The sequence below is a fragment of the Theobroma cacao genome, chromosome 8 (genome assembly GCF_000208745.1).
Source record: "Theobroma cacao cultivar B97-61/B2 chromosome 8, Criollo_cocoa_genome_V2, whole genome shotgun sequence".
Lineage (NCBI taxonomy): Eukaryota > Viridiplantae > Streptophyta > Magnoliopsida > Malvales > Malvaceae > Theobroma > Theobroma cacao.
The window spans coordinates 15,048,813-15,069,187 of NC_030857.1; the positions used below are offsets into that span (position 1 = coordinate 15,048,813).

The window sequence follows — 20,375 nt, forward strand, 5'->3', positions numbered from 1 at the left end:
GCCCTCTCTCTCCAAACTTACAATATTGGCGTGGAAACCTGTAGGCCTCTCGTCATAATGCCATTTAAGCATTCTTGGCCAAACCTATCTGGGTTGCCACTGCCTTTCGAACAAGCTTCTGATTTCAGGTATTACTTTCAACTCCCAAAACTGCACATCAATTGTGTAACATTTTTACTGAACTCATAAATTTTTATGCGAAAACAATAATGATAATGATAAACATTGGGCTATGGCAAACTACCTGAAATGCCCATATGAATCCGTAGAGGTGGTAATGCTTCTTATCTACTTCGCTTGTAGCAAGAGGTTCGAAATCCCTCAGCAAGTAATCCATGGTCAGACTCCACACGTATGTGCCCCATGGGAATGCATTCCACTTTGTCGATGTTCTCGACCAGCGACAACAACCATGGAACCACAGATCATTTGTAGTCTTCACCGAATAAAACATTGGTCATGATCAAGACGAGGGCCATCTTGCTCGCGTCTCTCTTCTGCTGAAACTGCCCTCCCTTGAACGTGTCTAAAACCTGTTGGATCTTCACCTCCTTCCCAGGTCCCCAATATCATAGGTGAATTCCTCTAGGGAGGGCCTCGTAAGGATTAACAATGAAGGCCTGTAGGAGGCCAAACTTCAATCTTGTCACCAGACAAAACTCCCTCTTTGAAAAACGGGCCTTCGTTTTCCCTATTGAGAACCATAACTCTGCCTCTGTGGCGTCAGTTTCGTTGATTTTGCGCAGCATTAGATTGTGCATGAGATTGGAACAGAATAAACTATTATTTGCTTCGACATCCATCATGCGCCCGAAGCATGTTCTCTTAAAGCTTTTTAGCTCGTTCACTTGACACAATATCTCACGTATCACGTGCAGATGTGACCACTTACAGTGGATGTTAATGCCCGCATTGAACCCCCACCAGTGCCTCGGCACACAAAGCAAGGACTCCACGTTTTCCTGCTCTGTTCCTATGCTGGCCATCTACAACATAAAAAAGATAACATTCCCATTTTTGTCATGTCAATACCATCATTGTAGATTAACAAAAAAAAAAACTACAGGAATTTCTTAGAAATAGCCCTCCTCATAAGCTCACTAAAAAAATAACCCTAACAATATTTTTAACTATTTTTAGACAACCCTAAAACAGAATAATTAATCCAAGTGTGGAGCATGGATTATTAAGTAAATCAACATATACACATTAAAGCATTATAGTGGACCCAAAATAATACAGAATGATCCCATACAGATAAATTTCATGTAGTTATGACACTCGTGCAATTTCCTACAACAATAGTCACGTAATGCCTAATCAATTAGTCATGCAATTACTAACATTAAATCACGCAATGATTTATAAACAAGTCACGCAATTCTAAGAACAACTAATTGAATCACGCACACACTAACTGACGCCATGCCTGAACAATATTCACGCAATAACTTAGAAACTAGTCATGCAATGACCTATCAATCAGTTACGCAAAGTTAAACCCTTTTGCAATCATGCAAACCCTAAGTGACCCCATGCCCAAATCCACTCACGCAAAAGGTGCCAACCACCTAAGCACGCCCTCACTCCCGCAATATCTAATAAAGGTCATAACACATACATATCAACCAATCATGCATGGCCAGTCACCTTTGCACCCCAACAACACCAACAATACCACCTTCATATTTATATTCAAAAATTTCAAACAACAACAATATCAATATGAACAAGCAATATGTATAGGTTTATGCTCAAAAACCTTAACCCTAAACATGAACAATAACCATTCTGTCAAAAACCTCCACATGGTTCAAAATAAAATAAAAAATGCATAAAAAAATATTACACCTTTCTCAGCGTAATGTCAACTTCTTCACATACCATTGCAAAAATGCTCAAAAGTTGAACTATCGAGGAATGCTTTTGACAGACTTGCTTCTGCAGATATATACGGTCTCTCGATGAAAATCGGAGAGTTGTGGTCCATATAAAGGACATACTTGACCCGTTAATAGGTTTCGGGTTTAGGCGCGGAGCCTAGCGAATGGGCCGGTTTCATTAAGGACAATTTTGTCCAATTTTTTTTCTCTTGGTTAAAAAAAGATAAAATTATACAGAGGGCCATTCTCAAAAACGCCTTATGCCTGAGGCCCATTTATGAAAAGTACTCTTAATTTATTTACATTTTATTTATTTACTTACTAACTTTGATCAACATATATGTGGTTTAACCTTAAGTTAATTTTTATGAAAAACTTCACGAATTTTATCTTTAATAAAAAAAAGAAAAAGAGAAGAAGTTAATGAAAATTCTTCTCATTGATAGATCAAATCTCATGAAAGTCCATCAGAATATTTTGTCAAAATTAATTCTGTCTGTAAATAATTAGTTTTTTGGTGTCACTTCCAATCAACTTATAATTTAACAAAGATCATATTCTTAATTATAGAAATTATCAAAAATTAAGAGTTAAAATATTGAAATGTAAGGTGTACCTAAGAAGGGACAGCAAGATAAACTATGTATTTTAAATAATAAATCCTTTAATTAAAGAACCATATCTACATTAATATGAGAACATAGAATATTTTGGATAGAAAATTTAAGTGAAACTTTATAGAAAGTCTTAATTTATAATGAATTTATGTTTTTGTTTGCACCATTATTATTGTAAAGACTATGCAAAATATTTTATATTTTGTAAAATAACCAATTAACTTGAACAAAGGGTGGAGTCGAACAAAAGTTACTATTAATTGACAAATTAAAGTTCTTATAAAGTGCAAGAATATGTGTCACTCTGCCTTGATTGTAGTAATGAGCAAAGGTGGAGTTGGTTTTTTCTTAAACAAGTACAACGAAGAAAAAGTTTTACAAAAATATTTGAACTTTAGCTATAAACAATCTTAAATTGTTATAGCAATTCATGTATGTGGTGAAATCATTATGGAAACAAGCTCAGGAGGTGCAAGAAGGCTTCAGATAGCAATTGTTTCCCATCGAGAGGGAAGTTAGGGAAAGGGACAAGGAAAAATTTTTAGGGCTGTGGAATTGGGATCAAATTTGATCTCAATATTGTTGATTTTTAAAATATATTGTTGTTATATATGTGAGTTCGGGAACTTAACCACTCGACATAGAATGGAGTTGTTTGATATTGATATTTATTTCCAAATTCTCTAGACACTTTTGGTAGGTTTAAGAACAACTTCTTACTTAGAAATTTTTAAGGAAATGATCACTCATAACCTTCTTAAAAATTTCATTATTGTAGAATATTTATTTGTATGTATATTTTATGTTTCTTATGTTTATTCATTTTAAATTTATTTTCAACAAATAAATACTTTTGGTAGGATTTAAGAAAATTTTCTCACCTAAGAATTTTCAAGAAAACTGTCACTTATAATTTTTTTTTTAAATTCCATCATTGGAGGATCTTATTATTTATTCTTTTTGCTTCATTTATTTATCTTAATTTATTTTATTGTTTTTTTGCATAAGAATAAATAAAAATCTTCTCATATTGAAGTGTTTCCCAAATTTCGACCCAACTCCTTTGGTAGAATTTAAGAGAATTTTCTCACCTAGAGATTTTTGATAAAAGTATCACTTATAACGTTTTTAAAATTTCATCATTGGAGAATTTTTTTATTTATATTTTTAAAGTTAAGCACACAAATAAATACCATGATACAATTTTGAAATTATTAAATATTTCTGTCATTCATTTTTATAATTAATTTTGTTTTGTTTTGTTATTATCTTTTTTTTTTGTTTTCAATTTGGGCTTGTTCACTGAAGCCCATTATACCCAATGAGCTTTTAAATCCAACTAATAATCTGGGCTTTGGGTCGAATTAACTAACTGCATTTTACGTTCCATTTAACAAATCAAGTCCAAAGCCCATAATAAAATTTGTCCAAATAAACTTAATAAATAAAAAATAAATTAAAAGAAATAATTTTGTTAAAAGGTCCGAACAAAATGAGATGTTCACTAACACCTCTAAATAAAAGAATTTGACACCAGCAACTTATTGGCACGACGTGTGCAACAAAATAAAAGAGATTTACATACCAACACTTGATCAATGATGATTGGAGTCAAAAAGAGAATGATGTCACTTATTTTCCTTTGTTCATCCATGTTTTAATTATTATTTAAACGAAAATTTGTCCATTGTTGGTTAATGTAACCTCTTTGTTTAAGTGTGGCATGCAGCTGTTTTCCTCTCTTATTTGCTTTTAATTATATTTTATTTATTTACATACTAACTTTGATCAACATATACACGGTTTGACCTTAAGTTTGTTAATTTTTATTAAAAACTTCACGAATTTCATCTTTAATTAAAAAAATTAAAAAGAAAGAAAAAGAGAAGAAGTTAAAGGAAATTCTTCCCATTGATAATCAAATCTCATGGAAATCTATCAGAATATTCTAGCAATATTAATTCTGTCAGAAAATTAATGTTTTTTTGCAGTGCCAGTTCCAATCAACTTACAATTTAACAAAGATCATATTCTTCATTATAGAAATTATTAGAAATTAAGAGTTAAAATATTGAAATGTAAAGTGTACCTAAGAAGGGAGAGCAAGATAAACTACGTCTTTTAAATAAAAAGTTCTTTAATTAAAGAACCATATCAACATTAATATAAGGGAGAATATTTTGGGTAGAAAATATAATTAAGTGAAACTTTGTAGAAATTCTTAATTTATAATGAATTTCTGTGTTTGTTCACACCATTATTATTGTAAAGACCCTGCAGAAGAATTTTATAATGTGTAAAATATCCAATTAACTTGAACATAATTGCTTGAACAAAAGGTGGAGTTGAAAATAATTTACTATTAATTGACAATTTAAAGTTCTTAAAAAGTGCAGGATTATATGTCACTCTGCCTTGATTTTAGTAATGAGCAAAGGTGGAGTTGGTTTTTTGCTTATTTTTTGAAAGCAAAGAATTTGATGAAAGAGTTGGTTTTATGATGGTGACTCGAATGGCACAAATTGAAGATTGAGCATGAGTTTAGTAACTAATGGTGTAATTTACTCGTTGTAACAACAATTCTAAACTAAGCCTCCATAGATGTATATATATATAAAAAAGACGAAGCATCTTGATGTGAAAATACTCAAACTAGCCACCCAACAACTTCTGTTCAACTCCAAGTAACAAGGTAACTTTCATCCTCAGTAGACATATATATATAACTTATAGTGTGAAGCCCGACCTTATAAAATACTTGATAGAACATACATGTGATGGATAGTATGTTTGCATATTAGGAGAGTCCTAAAAAATTTACAAAAGTCGGTATTGTACCTAGAGATACAACAAAATTGATTTAAGTTTCGAACTAGATCAAATAGAGATTATAGGGTGAAATTGAAAATTTTATAGTCCAGGAATGATTTAAAATGGTGATTTGGAGTTCGAGAATTAATTTGGAGTCAAAACGGAAATTTCATTATCTAGGAGCAAAATGGTAATTTCGCCACTCGAGGACAAAATGGAAATTTTTTGAAAGATTTTAATCACATTTGACTTATTGGAGTATGATTTGAGGTTGAGAAATGAAAAATTTTAATTCCGACATTTTTTCGGTGCATAGGGGTAAAATGGTAATTTTGCCACCTTAGTGACAAAATTGTAATTTTACACCACCGACACTTGTCCAGCACATGGATTTTATCCAATATTATCATGGATAATTGAAGGAATTTAAGTGGTGGAGAGAGAAAGCTTGATAGTTAAGAAATGACACATGGACCAATAATAAGGTGACATGTGTCAAGTTTATAACCATTTATTATTTAACTTTAAATTTAGCACAAAATCAAACCATTTTCTTCATATGGCCGGCCAAAGGAAAACAAAAGGAAGAACAAAGGAAGAAAAGAAGAACAAGAACCCTAGGTGGGAAAATTCAAGGGAAAATTGGTGGATTTCAAGTAATCAAGCAATCAAAGGTAAAATTTCTTGATTTTGACTTATGATCTACCTTTCCCATGCATTTCTCCTTATTTTTCATGGTTAAATTTCATGTTTTCATGGTGAATTCATGGCTGGCTGAATGGGTATGGAGAGAGAATGATGTTGGATTGATTTGATTTCAAGTTATATTAGTGTTTTTAGTTAGTTAGTGATGTGTAGCAAGAAAAGCCAAAAAGAAAAATTCATTTTCTCCCATTACCCATAAGAGGCCGAATTTTCTAGGAAGAATATTGAGACTGAAATTGATGATATTTCATGATATTTTGGTAATATTTGATGTTTGGTAGGTTAGAAATTAAATGGGAAATGTTGGTGTGAAAATCTGAATTTTTGCTCAACGTATAGACATGTGTGATTATTGATCCGAGACTGATAAATTGAATCTCATTCACAGTCCCTGAGGTAATTTAGGTATAATTGGAGTTTAGAAAGTGAGAAGAATTGATTTGGAGTTAAATTGGAGATTTTAGCTGATTAGACCGAATATAGTGTAACTTAGGTCAAATATCACATTTAAGCGATTAATCAGACATTTTTGCATTCCATATCATGCATTAGTCTAAATTGGTTTAATTTCGATTTAGTACCAATGTAATAAGTTTCTTGATTTTGTACTGTTTCAAGGTGGTGAGTCCTCCGATAAGGGCAAGGAAAGTACCCGAGGATCGATAGTCGGAGTATTATAGAAATTCAACTCCTGAAATAGTGAGTAACCTTACTATCATCTTAATTATCTAAAGTGGTTTTTATCCAATTTTATAATTTTATGAAAAATGAGTTTAAATGGAAAATCTTTATGTTTTATAAACAAAATGGGTTTAAATGAAATGATTTTATAAATTGTCTTGAAATTGAATAATGATTTTGAAAAATAGAGTAATTGGAGACCACTGATATGTTGTAAATTTATGATTTGAATAAATGGCTTATGTTAATGTGTTGGCATGACTGGCTGGGTTATGGTTTTTGTGAACTGTATGAATTGTTCTATTTTACATTTGCAGGCTGGGCAGTATTAAATTAACCCTGTCATCTATCAAAATTTTATTGTATGGTGGGTATTGCTTGTTGTAGTGGGCTGGGTCCTATGGACTAGCATATTAGAGAGGCATGGAATTTTGACATATTTTACCTCGGTTGGAGAGGCGAATAGGGTAACTCCCGAGGTATAACTTTTAGAGTTTACTTCATGCCAAACCACCACGTGAGGGGGAACTCGGCCAACGCCAAGAAACGGCTATATTTTATAAATAAAAACATGATTTATGAGTATATAACTTTTTAATAGCCTTGATGAACTCGGTTTGGGATAGCCCTCGGCCAAGGTATCCCTGATAACTGAGTATGAGAATAATTTTTGGAATGAGCCAAGTTTTAAGAAATTCATAAGCCATGTTGATTACTCGATTTAAATGAATTGAATTTTATTTGGTTGAAATGAGTTGAAAGATGATAAATTAAAATAAGATGATTTATTTAATCTGTCTCCATTTACTCAACTTTAGATATTTTAGATGGTATTTGTTTACTCACTAGGATTTTATAATCTCACCACCCTCCTTTGCACCCATTTGAAGCTCAGAATAGATTGTAGATAACTGATATCGACGAGGACTACAGATGGACTTGCCACATCCAAAACTGTAGGTTCATTTCTTTTGATACTTTTAGTCATTTGTGGGCTCATGTGTCACTGTAAATTAAATTTTATACTTTGGTTAGCTGTATTACAGTATGTATGCATTTATTTTACTTTTACACTATAAAAATTATTTACGCAGTGTTCTAAAAATATTGTTTTATAAGAAAATAGAATATTTTGCTTAATATTTCTTTTATTTTCTTATTATATCCAAATAATCATAATTTTGTTTTAAATGAAGATTTTAGACTTTTAAACTCATTTTGATTATGAACTATGTGTTTTGTACTTGTAAATTACATTTTTAGCCGGTTTCGAAATTTTTGAGAAAAATGACCAAAATACCCCTATGAGATGAAAATTATTATTTTATTTGTTTTAAGTTGGAAATAGCTTAAAATCTCTTAGAACTTGATATTTGGCAACGGTTACTCACAGGGGAAATGAGAAGCTGATATTAAAGCCTTGTGAGGTTCCGATTGATATTCCGGGTAATGAATGTCGATCGGGACGTCGTGGCTATTGTCACGGGCTCGATGGGAGTTTCGGGTCGTGACATATAGTTAGATTCTCTTCTTCTTGGGATTTTTTGCATGTAAGGAATTATTCTTCCTTGATCAAGTCTTCAAGGGGATTTAAGAGTTTAATTTGGAAATCCTAATTTCAATTTTAGAAAAGATGGTAGAGTATGAGATGATAAAGAATTATTTTGAAATTCACACTAAATCATTTCAAACAAAATGAGATGTCTACATCTAACATTGGATATTAATTAACATTAAAAATCATCCATCCGATATTTACAATCCAATATCTTTAGATACTTGATGTGGGTAGATTAAAGCAAATAAAAAGATGTGCTTGGGATAGTTGAAACGTCAAGCTTTGAAAAGGATAATGTTAAGCTGAAATTGTTGGTATGTGCCCTTGAGCCAATTGGATTGGTCAAGGATTATAGATTGTGATTTAATGCATACTTAATCACATAACTATATGTGATATGGGTTTTCCTTCATGTTAGTGCAATAATAAAGAGTTATTAAGTACTAATTGGATGAAGCCCATGGATAATAAAGGCCTTGCAAGAAAATTGAAAAGCTATTACAATTATGAGATCACTATGCATTATAGCCATGTTCCTAAAATTATTCCTAATCATTGTATTGTCAAGATAGGGCATTGGCAATGCTCAAAGATTGGTACATGTTAAGCCTCCTTACTTAGGAAGTAAGCAATTGATCTCATAGATTGAAGTATATGGGATACTTGAAGATAACATGTAGGTGTTTGTTAAATAACAAGTTCACTAAATATGACCCGCTATGAGAACTCTATTTGGTAGTTCACTTAAGTGTACATGGAATATGTTCTCATGTGATAGTCGTGCAACTAGTCCTTGGATTTGAGACATCAAGTCATCTTGTATGGAGAATGACATACTTTGATTTCACTCTTACGAGTCTGGAGGTGACCAGATGCCTAAACAGGGTGTTTTTGGGTATGTCATGAAGCATGCGAAGGTGAATGAGAGGTCAAGAGGAGATTCATCATCCCAAGTGATATGAAAGGATGTATCTCACATGTTCTCAATTCTTGATTAACTTGTATAAAGTCTTTGGCCAAAACATGATGAATTTGAGAAAAGTTAGTTTCCTAAATTCATAAGGTTAGTCATGAATTATAAGAACTAATATGGAATGTTATAAGTAGACACTGAGCCATGCTTTATGATATATCCGGGATATTTGATGAAAGAACCGTGTTGCACTAAGAGGCTTATCACTGAAGGGCTTTGTCAAATTATTTAATTAACTCTCTGACATTTGGGTGGTCATGATGTATTGTTAGACGCTGCTTATGATTTATAAATATAAATCAATTATCAAATTGATATTTGATTAGGATTTATATTTATTGCCAACATGCTAGAAATGGGTCACACACATTCAGTGACATGATTGAGATTAAATAAGGATAATCAATTAAGTTGGACTTAATTGGAATAGCCCAAAATAAAGTGAAAAATTAATTAAGTTCACAAGAACTTAATTAATTTAAATACAATTGTTGTATCTAGGGTTACAACTTAGTTTGGCTATATAAATATATTATGTTAGGAAACTAAAACTCTAAGCCTCCAACTATTTTTCAGCCATTTCATAAAATAAGAAAAGAAAAATAGTTTTCTTTGTCTAACAAAAATAAAATTCGGCAAGAATTTTTTAGTTTTTTTATTTTAGAAACAAAACTTGCTAGCACAAATAAAATCCTACCTTTGATAAGGTCTTAATCGATTATTGTGTGGATTACTATTATAGTATGCAAGCTTATATGTCCTAATCTCCTATGCCATAACCAGCTGTCATTTTCAGCATTTGCAACAAGATATATTTCACTATTTATTTCAAGATCCTCAAGAAAAACAACATACACATTTTTCAATCTCTTTCCTATAAATGACACATTGTTTGTACCTATGTCTATTACTTCAAACTTATTTAAGTCAAAACATACTTTAAATCCTTTGTCACATAATTGACTAATACTCAATAAATTATGCTTCAAACCCTTAACTAACAACATATGACTGATTTGAGTTTGCGAATTCTTACCAACCATACCTATCTCATGAATTATACATTTTGAATCATCATCAAAGGATACGGTACCTCCCTTTCTTTTGTCCAGCTAAGCAAATAATATTTCATCTCCAGTCATATGTCATAAGCAGCCACTGTCCATGTACCAAGGCTACTTCTTCTTGAGTTGAGCTCCTGAACATGTCTCCTTTAAGTGCAGCTCAACCTACAAAACAAAATTTCAGTTTTTCTTTATAGGTACCCACATTTTGATGGGTCCTTGAGAGTTAGTTGCAATATAAGATCCTTTAGGGACCCAAATTCTTCTAACTTTCTGAAAATTACTTCTCTTAAAGCAATCATATGATAAATGTCCATATTTTCCACAACTATAACATCTAGATGATGCAAAAGCAGAATTCTTCTTGCGGTATGCATTTCTTTTTGGAGTTTCATTTTTTAAACATTTGAGAGCTATGTTTTCATCAAGTAATTTCTGCAAAGCTTCAGATTTGTTGTCCAGCTCTAGTTTTAAAACTTTAAAATCTGTTTTTGAGTGTTCTAATACAATTTGTAGAAAATTTCTTTGCTCAAAAACAAAGTTGAACTCTTGTCTCACTTTTTCCAAATCATTTTCAACAGATGTAGCCTTTTTCTTTAGATTCTTATATTTTGAAAAAGTTTTTCAAATTCATCATAAAAACTGTCATACTCATCTTGTAAATCATCCATGGAAATATCACATGGGGATAAGGATACCTCGATTTCATCATCTTGTGCCATCTGACAGAAGTTTGCTTTTTCCTCAGATTTTTCATCTTCAGCTTCAGAGCTTGATATCTCACTGTCCGACCATGCAGCTGCCACCATTGCTTTCTTAGATTTCTTATTTTTCTTTGGAGTCTCATCTTTTAGCAATGGACATTCGGACTTGAAGTGACCAGGTTTCTTGCACTCATAGCAGATCAACTCTTCATTTTTGTTAGAATCAATTTGTTTCTGATTTTCCATGAAGCATCTTGATCTTTTCTAAATCTTTTTCTAGCTAATCTCCAGTTTCTTCTGCTCATAAGCTTTTTGAAGTTTCTTGCAACCAGAGCTAACTTTCATCATCATCACATGACAATTCTTCCAATTCTTCTTCAAGGATGTTGGCTTTAAGTGCAATGCTCTTTTTTTTCCTTTGCTTCCCTCTTATCTTCTTCTTCTTCCTTTTTAAGCTCCAGCTCATGAGTAAGGAGAAAGCCCCAAATCTCATCTAAGGTAATCACATTTCGATCTTTGGCCTCTCGGATTTGCAGTCACTTTAGGCTTCTAATTTTTTGGTAGGCTTCTAAGAAGTCTTTTAACTATTTCATGCTCAGATATTGGCTTGCCTAGCTGACTCAATTTATTTGTGATGTTGGCGAATCTATCTAGCATGCTGGTGATGTCTTCACTAGGCTCCATTTTGAACATTGCATAGTTATGTGTCAAGAGGGCTATTTTGGACTCCTTGACTTAAGAGGTCCCTTCATGAATTATTCTAAGTTTATCCTACACTTGCTTAACTGTTGTACGGCTTGAGACTTTATTGAATTCAGTGGGGGTCAAGGCACAATGCAATGTATTGATGGCCTTAAAATTTGTTTGGACTTTCTTAGTTTCAGCCTCTGTCCATTCTGACCTAGGCTTAGGCATCAACTCATTGGTAACAACATTCAAGGTTGAGGGAATAAAGGGTCCATCAGTTATAACGTCCCACATTTCATAATCTATAGCTCTAATGTAAATTGACATCCTAATGCTCCAATAAAGATAGTTAAAGCCATCAAACAAAGGTGGTCTGTTTGTTGATTGTCTCTCAACAACTATGGATTTTTCTTTTAGCCATTTGGATCCTCTCAAAGGGTGTTAGACCTTAGTAACAGGGAACTAACTCTGATACCACTTGTTGATGCCAATAATATGTACTAGAGGAGGGTGAATAGCACAATTTGGCTCTTTCAAATATTGTCTCAAAGTCTAGATAAGGGCGAGACAAATGAAGGAAAGAAAATAAAATAAAACAGAGTAAATAAGAGACAACAGAATTTAGAGTGGTTCGGTCCAAGACCTACATCCACTACCTTGTTTATTCAACCAAGGATTTTCCTAATAAATCCACTAAGAACCAGTGAAATTCACAAGCTTTCACCAAACTTTACAATGACTTTTACAAGGCTCAGCCAAAACCTATTACACTAGTTTTTCCCAGACTTAACTATAACCCAACACCTAACTTTTCAAGGCTAAGTTAGACCCTTAACACATTCAAGCAAACCTTGCTTGAAACAACCACTTAGAGTGACTCCCTCACTCTAAGAATACAAGAAGAGAAGTAAAAGAAAATACCTATGATCACATGTTGATCTAAATGGTACAAGGTTGAGTGCAGAATACAAGTACAAAGAATTGGCGTTTAGGTGCACCAAGGTACAAGAGAGATTTTCTGGTTGTTCAGCTCTTAAGTCACTCAAATCTTTTTAACACTTCCAAGAACTTGTTTCTAATTATTGGGAGACCCTTTTATACTTGGAGAAACATCTTTGATGGGAGTTTGATAGTTTTCTAGCCGTTGGAGACAATTGGGAGTCAGTTCTAGCCGTTACTCTATCTTTTAGTATAGATTTCAAACTTGTAGGCAGAATGCTCTTAGTCGTCTCTATTTTCTGCTCCCTGTATCTGGTAGTTCTAGCAGTATGCACTTAGTCGACTAACCCATTCCTTGGTCGACTAAGTTGGTTCTATCTTGAAGTCCAGATTTTGGCAGTAGCTTCTTAGTCGACTAACTCATTTCTTGGTCGACTAAGTTGATTCTGTTTCCCAACATTCTTCAGCTCGCCATTTCTCCAATTTAAATTTTAGTCAGCCAACATTCTTCATTATTTAACCAAAGTCCTTTCTTTTTGTTGATCAATAGTTTTTCTTCATTTTCATGAATTTTGATATGCACATTTGAATGATTGATTTATTATTTCCATATGACTTTTTGTCTTGCACACTTAGATAGAAATGTTAGACATAAATGAAATGGGAATGCTTTATTATCATCAAAAACTAATGGAGCCAACAAGCAGAAGTAAAATCCTACCTTTGAGAAGGTCATATTCGGTTACTGTATGCATTACTGTTAAAGGTCAAACACTTGGGTGGTTGAAGATTTGACAAATCCTAAAGGTGAAGAAGCAAAGATTTTGGTTATAGGATTTTAGAAAATCTTATTCTCTTTTTGGGGTTTCTTGCTTTATCACAAGCTTTTTTTATTTAATTGGCTTTTGATTACGATTTCTAGAGTAAGGTATGTAACTCTTAAACTTATGAATGTTCATAATTAACTTGAAAATTACATGAAAAACACAAACATTGATTCTATAGGATTTGACTATTTCTCTAATTAATGCTAGTTTATTATTCCGTTGCATTATATTTTTAATTTCTTGATTATTTTCATATTTGAGTATAAGGTCGAATCTTGGTAGAAATAAGGTTTGTGGAACCAACAAGATGAATGAGTGATTGGGCCACCTAGCATTTCAAGTTTAGTAAAAGAATTATAAATAAGGTTAAATCAAGAAAAAGAATGATAATTAATATATAATATATATGCATGAAATGTAAAATAGTGCCTAAAATAAATAAATGACACCTTCTAATAAGAATAAGGGGGTGGCATGACAAACAAAAGACATGTGAAGACATAAGCATGGATTCATAACAATAGTTTTAGCCAAAGGATGGGAGCCTGGAATGTACAAGAAACAGTTACTATAGTAATTCACATTCCACACTTTATTTAATTTTGAAAATTTAAAGAACAAATTATGTCACGACCCTGTACTTTCTTTGAGCCCGTGACAACCGTCGCGATGTCCCAATAGACATACCTTACCTGGAATGTCAACTGAAATCTCGCAAAACTCTAGCATTAGTTTTCCGCCTCCCCTATGAGCAACAGTTACTAAATATCATGTTTTAAAGAAATATATACTATTTTCAAATCAAAGACAATCAAAAAGTAATTTCTACCGTACATGGGTATTTTGATCATTTTTATCTAAAAATTTTGAAACCTACTAAAAATATAATATATAAATGAAAAATATACATTTCATATCTAAAAATAAATTCAAGTATCTAAATTATCCATTTAAAGTGAATTTTTATCTAATAGAACAAAATAAAAATATTAGATAAAATATTTCATTTTCATATAAAACAATATTTATAAAATTTTACGTAAATAATTACTGTAGCGTAATAACAAAATAAATTCATATACATAATAGCACACAGTGCTAGGGTATACAAAAATATTTTACAATGACATGTGAGCCCCAAAATAACAAAAATAAACAAGACTGTAGACCTACGATTTCTAAAGGTACAAATCCAAAAGCAAACCCTCGACAAAATTGACTATCTACAGAAAGCTCTGAACCTGTAATGGGTGAAAAGAAGGGGGTGAGTTTTTATAAACCTAGTGAGTAAGCAAAGTTCATCTATAACATCTAAAGTCGAGTAAATGGAGACAATTAAAACATCTCTTCATAATATGATTCATAACATTAAAACTCATTGATAATTCTATTTTATAGAATTATTTTATTCCAATTTTATTATTAAATATCAGCTAAGTCCTCAATTTTTAATTATAATTTACTTATTTTTAGTTGTTTTTATAATTACGTTACTTTTAAGTTAGTTATTTTAATTTTATGTTATTCATGTTAATTTGGTTATTATTTATTAGTTTTTATATTTCTTTTGTAGGAATAAAAGTGATTGGGCTTAATTTTGGAAAGTAAGGTGTAGACAGACCTAGAATCTGCTTGCATATACTTTAGTATTTTGACCATATCTCAAGCTAAAGAACTCTAAATGATGCGATTCTTAAACCAGTGGAAAACTAAGAGACAGAGCTACAACTTTCATGCAGATCACTTTGCCCAGTTCTGCTTTGAAGATAGAGAAAATTGGGTCGAAAAATGGCTAGACGTACTGTGCCGGGAATGGAAAATTGTAAAGATTGATAATTGATTTTTGGGACTTTTAGTATACTTTTAAACCCAATTAAACCCTAGGTCAGCTTAAGGAACTTTAGGTTAAGTTTATTAGTATAAATAGGATATGTTAAACAACATGAGAGAGGAGAACCTTTGGGAGATTCAAGAAATTAGAAGTTGAGGCTGAAACTTGGAGATCAAGACAGCAAATATTGTTTTGTTTTATTCCTTAGCTTTTATCGTTCTTGATACTTTCAATGGTTCAATTTTATATAATGTTATTTTATTTTGCGATTATGAGTAGCTAAATTTCTTTTTCTAGGATTGCAATTGAACTCATATGTAATCTAAGTTTTTAAATCTCATTCTTAATTATTTTCAATGGGATTTGAATTATTTATTCAAATTTGTTCTTACTGCTTTTAATTCCTTGGCCACCAATTAAATTGATTTAGGAACCTAAACAAACTTGGGAAAGGGAGTTTAGAGTAGACTAAACTTGGGATAGCATATGATCATATTAATTGATTTACGTACAGGATAGGGATACACCTATAGGCCATATGTAGCCAAATTAGAGCCTGAACTTAATGAGTCTGTTTTAATTTCAATTCACATAGGGATGTAGTGTTTTGATTAAAATAGATATTTTTATAAGACGAGTCGGGAGACCCTTATAAATAATTGAGGACTCTAGGTTAGCAATTCAACCCATTGAAATAAGTTAAGTAAGAGAGGTAAGATTTAGATGAAGTGTGAGGGATATTGTGATCCTAGGCTTGTTTGATTTGATATTTTCTCAAGTTATTATTTTGATTTTTTTTATTGGTTTTAATTTTAGTTTTAATTAATTATTAAATTTTGATTATTTGGATAAGATTAAATTGTTCTAATTTTAGTACTTAGTAAAGTTTTAGATTAATTCCCTGTGGGATCAATACCCTGCTTGCTAATATACTATCTATTCGATATGTATACTTGCATAGTAGGATTTTAACTGACAAGTTTTTGGCGCTGTTGCCAGGGAATTGTTTCTAGACTTTTTACTAATACTAATACCAAGCAATTTGGTCTTACTTCAAATATTATTTTTCTTGTTTTAATTTTAGCTTTTGTTTTCTTGCAGATATCTTTGGTCATTGTATGCAAAGAAGAGACAACTTGAATCTTGTTCCTTTTGATCCTGAAATAGAAAGAACTTTTAGAAGACATCGAAGGGAGAATTTGCAAGTTACAGCGTTAAATCAGACAATGGCTAAGGATAACAATAATAATGGAAATAATGCCATTAATCTAGATCCCGAAGCAAATAGAGCATTGCGAGATTATGCAGTTCCTCTGTTGCAAGGTTTGCACCAAAGCATTAGGAGACCTTCCATCAATGCAAATAATTTCAAAATTAAACCAGCTTACATTTAGATGATTCGGTCTTCAGTCCAGTTTGGTGGATTACCCAGTGATGATCCTAATGCTCATTTAGTTAATTTCTTAGAGATTTGTGATACCTTTAAATATAATGGAGTAACTGATGATGCTATTAGGTTGAGACTGTTTCCATTCTTTCTGAGGGATAAAACAAAAAGCTAGCTTAATTCATTACCCAATGGGTCTATCACTACATGGGAGGACTTGGCTCAAAAGTTTCTCGCAAAGTTCTTTCCGCCTACAAAGACTGCAAAGTTGAGGAACGACATCACCTCATTCACACAATTTGATGGTGAGTCCTTGTATGAAGCTTGTGAGAGGTTTAAAGAACTACTGCGAAGATGTCCACATCATGAAATTCTTGATTGGTTGCAAGTTCAGACATTCTATAATGGGTTGGTTGAGTCAATTAAAACCACAATTCATGCTGCTGCTGGTGGGGCATTGATGAGTAAGAATGTTGTAGATGCTTATAATTTGTTGGAAGAGATGGCTTCAAATAATTATCAATGGCCTTCAAAAAGGTCGGGTTCGAGAAAAGCTGTTGGAGCCTATGAGATTGATGCAATTAGCAACTTAGCTACGCAAGTGGCTGCACTGTCCAAGAAATTTGACACATTGGGAGTTCATGCAATTCAAAATCCATTTGTAGTTTGTGAGATGTGTGGAGATGGCCATTCAAGTGATCAATGTTCATACAATTCTGCATCAGTCCAATTTATGGGGAACTTCAACAAGCAGCAGAATAACCCATACTCTAATACATACAATCCTGGTTGGAGAAACCACCCCAACTTTTCATGGAACAACAATGCAGGGCCTTCCAATTCAAACCCTAACATGCCTCCTAGTTTTCAACAACAATCTAGACCACCAATTCCTGAAAAGAAGTCCCAAGTGGAAGAACTTATCTTGCAATATATGTCCAAGACTGATGCCATAATTCAGAGTTATGGAGCCTCCTTGAGAAATCTTGAGACCCAAATGGGATAGCTTGCAAACTCCATCAATAGTAGACCCCAAGGTGTCTTACCAAGTGATACACAAGTCAATCCCAAAGGTAAGGAACATTGTAATGCAGTTACACTTAGGAGTGGAAAAGAAGTTGGAGGGGTGAATGAAAAATTAATTGAATCTTCAAAGGAGCATCTAGATGATGACAAGGCAATTGTTGAGAAAGAAGTTAAAGTGGAAAAGACAGATAATGGGCAAGCAAAAAATCAAGGGAATTCTAAAGCAAATTACCCTCCACCACCATTCCCACAAAGGTTGAAAAAGCAAAGGCTTGATAAACAGTTTGAGAAATTCCTCAATGTCTTTAAAAAGCTCCACATAAACATCCCTTTTGCTGAAGCTTTGGAAAACATGCCAAGTTATGTCAAATTTCTGAAAGACATCTTAACTAAGAAGAGGAAACTGGAAGACTTTGAAACAGTGGCACTTACTGAGGAGTGCAGTGCAATAATTCAGAACAAGATTCCACCAAAACTTAAAGATCCAGGGAGTTTTTCTATACCTTGTACTATTAGTAGATTTAAATTTACTAAAGCTTTATGTGATTTGGGTACAGGTGTTTCAATCATACCATTGTCAATTGTTGAAAAAATTGGACTTAAGGAGATACAACCTACCACAGTTTCTTTGCAATTAGCAGATAGAATAATCAGGTATCCTGTTGGGATTATTGAGGATATATTGGTTAAAGTTGGGCATCTTTACATTCCGATGGACTTAATTGTGCTTGAGATGGAAGAAGATCAAGAAATTCCTTTAATCTTGGGACGACCATTCTTAGCTACTGCAGGCGCAATAATTGATGTGAGGGAAGGCAAGATAACTTTTAAAGTTGGAGAAGAGGTAGTTGAGTTTAATATTTTCAATGCAAATAAACATCCTAGCTCTACAAATTGTTGTTATAGAGTAGAGCTAATTGATGAAGGAAAATGTGAACTTAATTCTCCACCTATAAGTGAGCAAACACCAATCTTTGAGTTTAAGCCACCACCTCCTCCTGTGAGAGTTGAGCAATCACCAACGGAGCATCCTCCACCACCATCTAATTGTCCTTTCGAGATTGGACAACAAGTAATGCTGCTTTCTAGATCATACTTCAAGCTTTTTCCATGGAAACGCAAAGAAAGATGGTGGGGTCTTTTCAAAGTAGTAAAAGCTTATCCTTGTGGAATAATTGAGATTTATAGTGAGGATACAGGAATAACCATGGTTAATGGGATGAGCCTTAGACCATATTCGGAGGATGAAGAACTGAAAAAGTGGGCACTATAGTCAAGCTAGTGACTATAAATGAGCACTTCTTGGGAGGCAACCCAAGTTTCTAAACTTTACTTATTTTAGCTTTTCTTTTATTTAATTTTTTTTTAGAATCTATCTCTTTTGATTTACTAATTTTTTTTATGCTTCCTTTTGCAGGTAAATAGTATAAAAAAAAAAGGTCAAAGTCGTGGCCCTCAAATTGAGAGCCGCAACCCTAAAATATGCAAGGGACGATAGCTGAAACAGACAGTTTCAGCACCACGGCCCTCAAAAAGAGAGCTACAACATTGGACGAAGCAACAATTAGTCACTGAAACAGAATGTTTCAGTGCCGCGGCCCTCATTTGGAGCGCCGCGGTGCTGAATAAACAACGATTGGCAAAAAGGTTAAGAGCCGCGGTGTTCAAACCCTAAGCGTAAAGCTTCGAGTGAAAAAAAAAATTTTGCGCGCTACAGCCCCTAACCCTTTGAAAATCTTTTTTTTTTTTATTTTTTATTTTTTTTCTTTTCCTCTATTGTCACTCTTCTTCTACTTCAACTACCATCCCTACTCCCAATAATCCTCATCCTGCCAATCTCTTGCCTTCCTTTATCTTCTCTTTTTCACTCCAAATTTTTACATTTTCTTTCTACTTGGATTTTTTTTATTTTAATTTTAATTTTAATTTTTATTTTTTGTTTTTGAAATCCTGCACTCCTAAGACTTCCTCATGATTAATGATTAGAGTGTCGAAAATTGTGAAGATTAGTGCCAATTTCTTGTTACCCATATAATGGATTCATGAACTTTTCGTTTGCTGCATATCTAATTGATGAATGCTTTGTTGCTGAGAGTTGATGATGGGTGGTGGCCATACAGACTCCAGCTTCAGAGTAGGGGAGTATTCTTATCCTTTTTCTTTTATTTTCCTTTATCACATTGACGACAATGTTCATTCTAAGTTTGGGGGAGTAGTTATATTTTGCATGTTTTATTTATATTTTGCATGTTTAGTTGTGTTTTCAAAAAAAAAATTGAGATAGTTGCACCTCATTCATGATTTTCCTAATCTTAGGATGATATTTTAATTATCTTTTGATTCTTAGCTTTTGGGAAGCATATAGTTATGATTTAATTTTATGTGATATTCTTGTGTTAGCTTTATTTTAGAATGTGACTTCCAATAATTTGAGCACTATACTCTTTTACTTAGAATTTTTGTGTGATTTAGATAAATTTTATGTTGATGAAAAAGTATAGTGAAGTCAAGAATTCTAGAATTTGTTTGATTCTCTCTCGAGGTGAAATCTTAGATAACACTTAGGATAGGAAGTGATTTAGGCTATCTTTAGATCGTTTGAGCCTTTTTGAGCTTACCTTGTTATATTTAACCTTAGTCACCCTTTTTGAGCCTAATTTACCTTTTCTTTGTAATTACATA

The 20,375-nt window shown here is 32.8% G+C and overlaps 1 protein-coding gene and 1 long non-coding RNA gene across 2 annotated transcripts; both read left to right on the forward strand.

Annotated features, from left to right (window-relative positions):
• Positions 5,947-7,182, forward strand: LOC108663095. Its single transcript, XR_001929022.1, has 3 exons — positions 5,947-5,985; positions 6,635-6,715; positions 7,015-7,182. It is a non-coding gene; the product is annotated as an uncharacterized LOC108663095 (long non-coding RNA).
• Positions 16,507-18,966, forward strand: LOC108663036. Its single transcript, XM_018125525.1, has 3 exons — positions 16,507-16,603; positions 16,991-17,577; positions 17,674-18,966. The coding sequence occupies exons 1-3, from the start codon at positions 16,507-16,509 to the stop codon at positions 18,964-18,966; spliced, it is 1,977 nt and encodes a 658-aa protein (XP_017981014.1).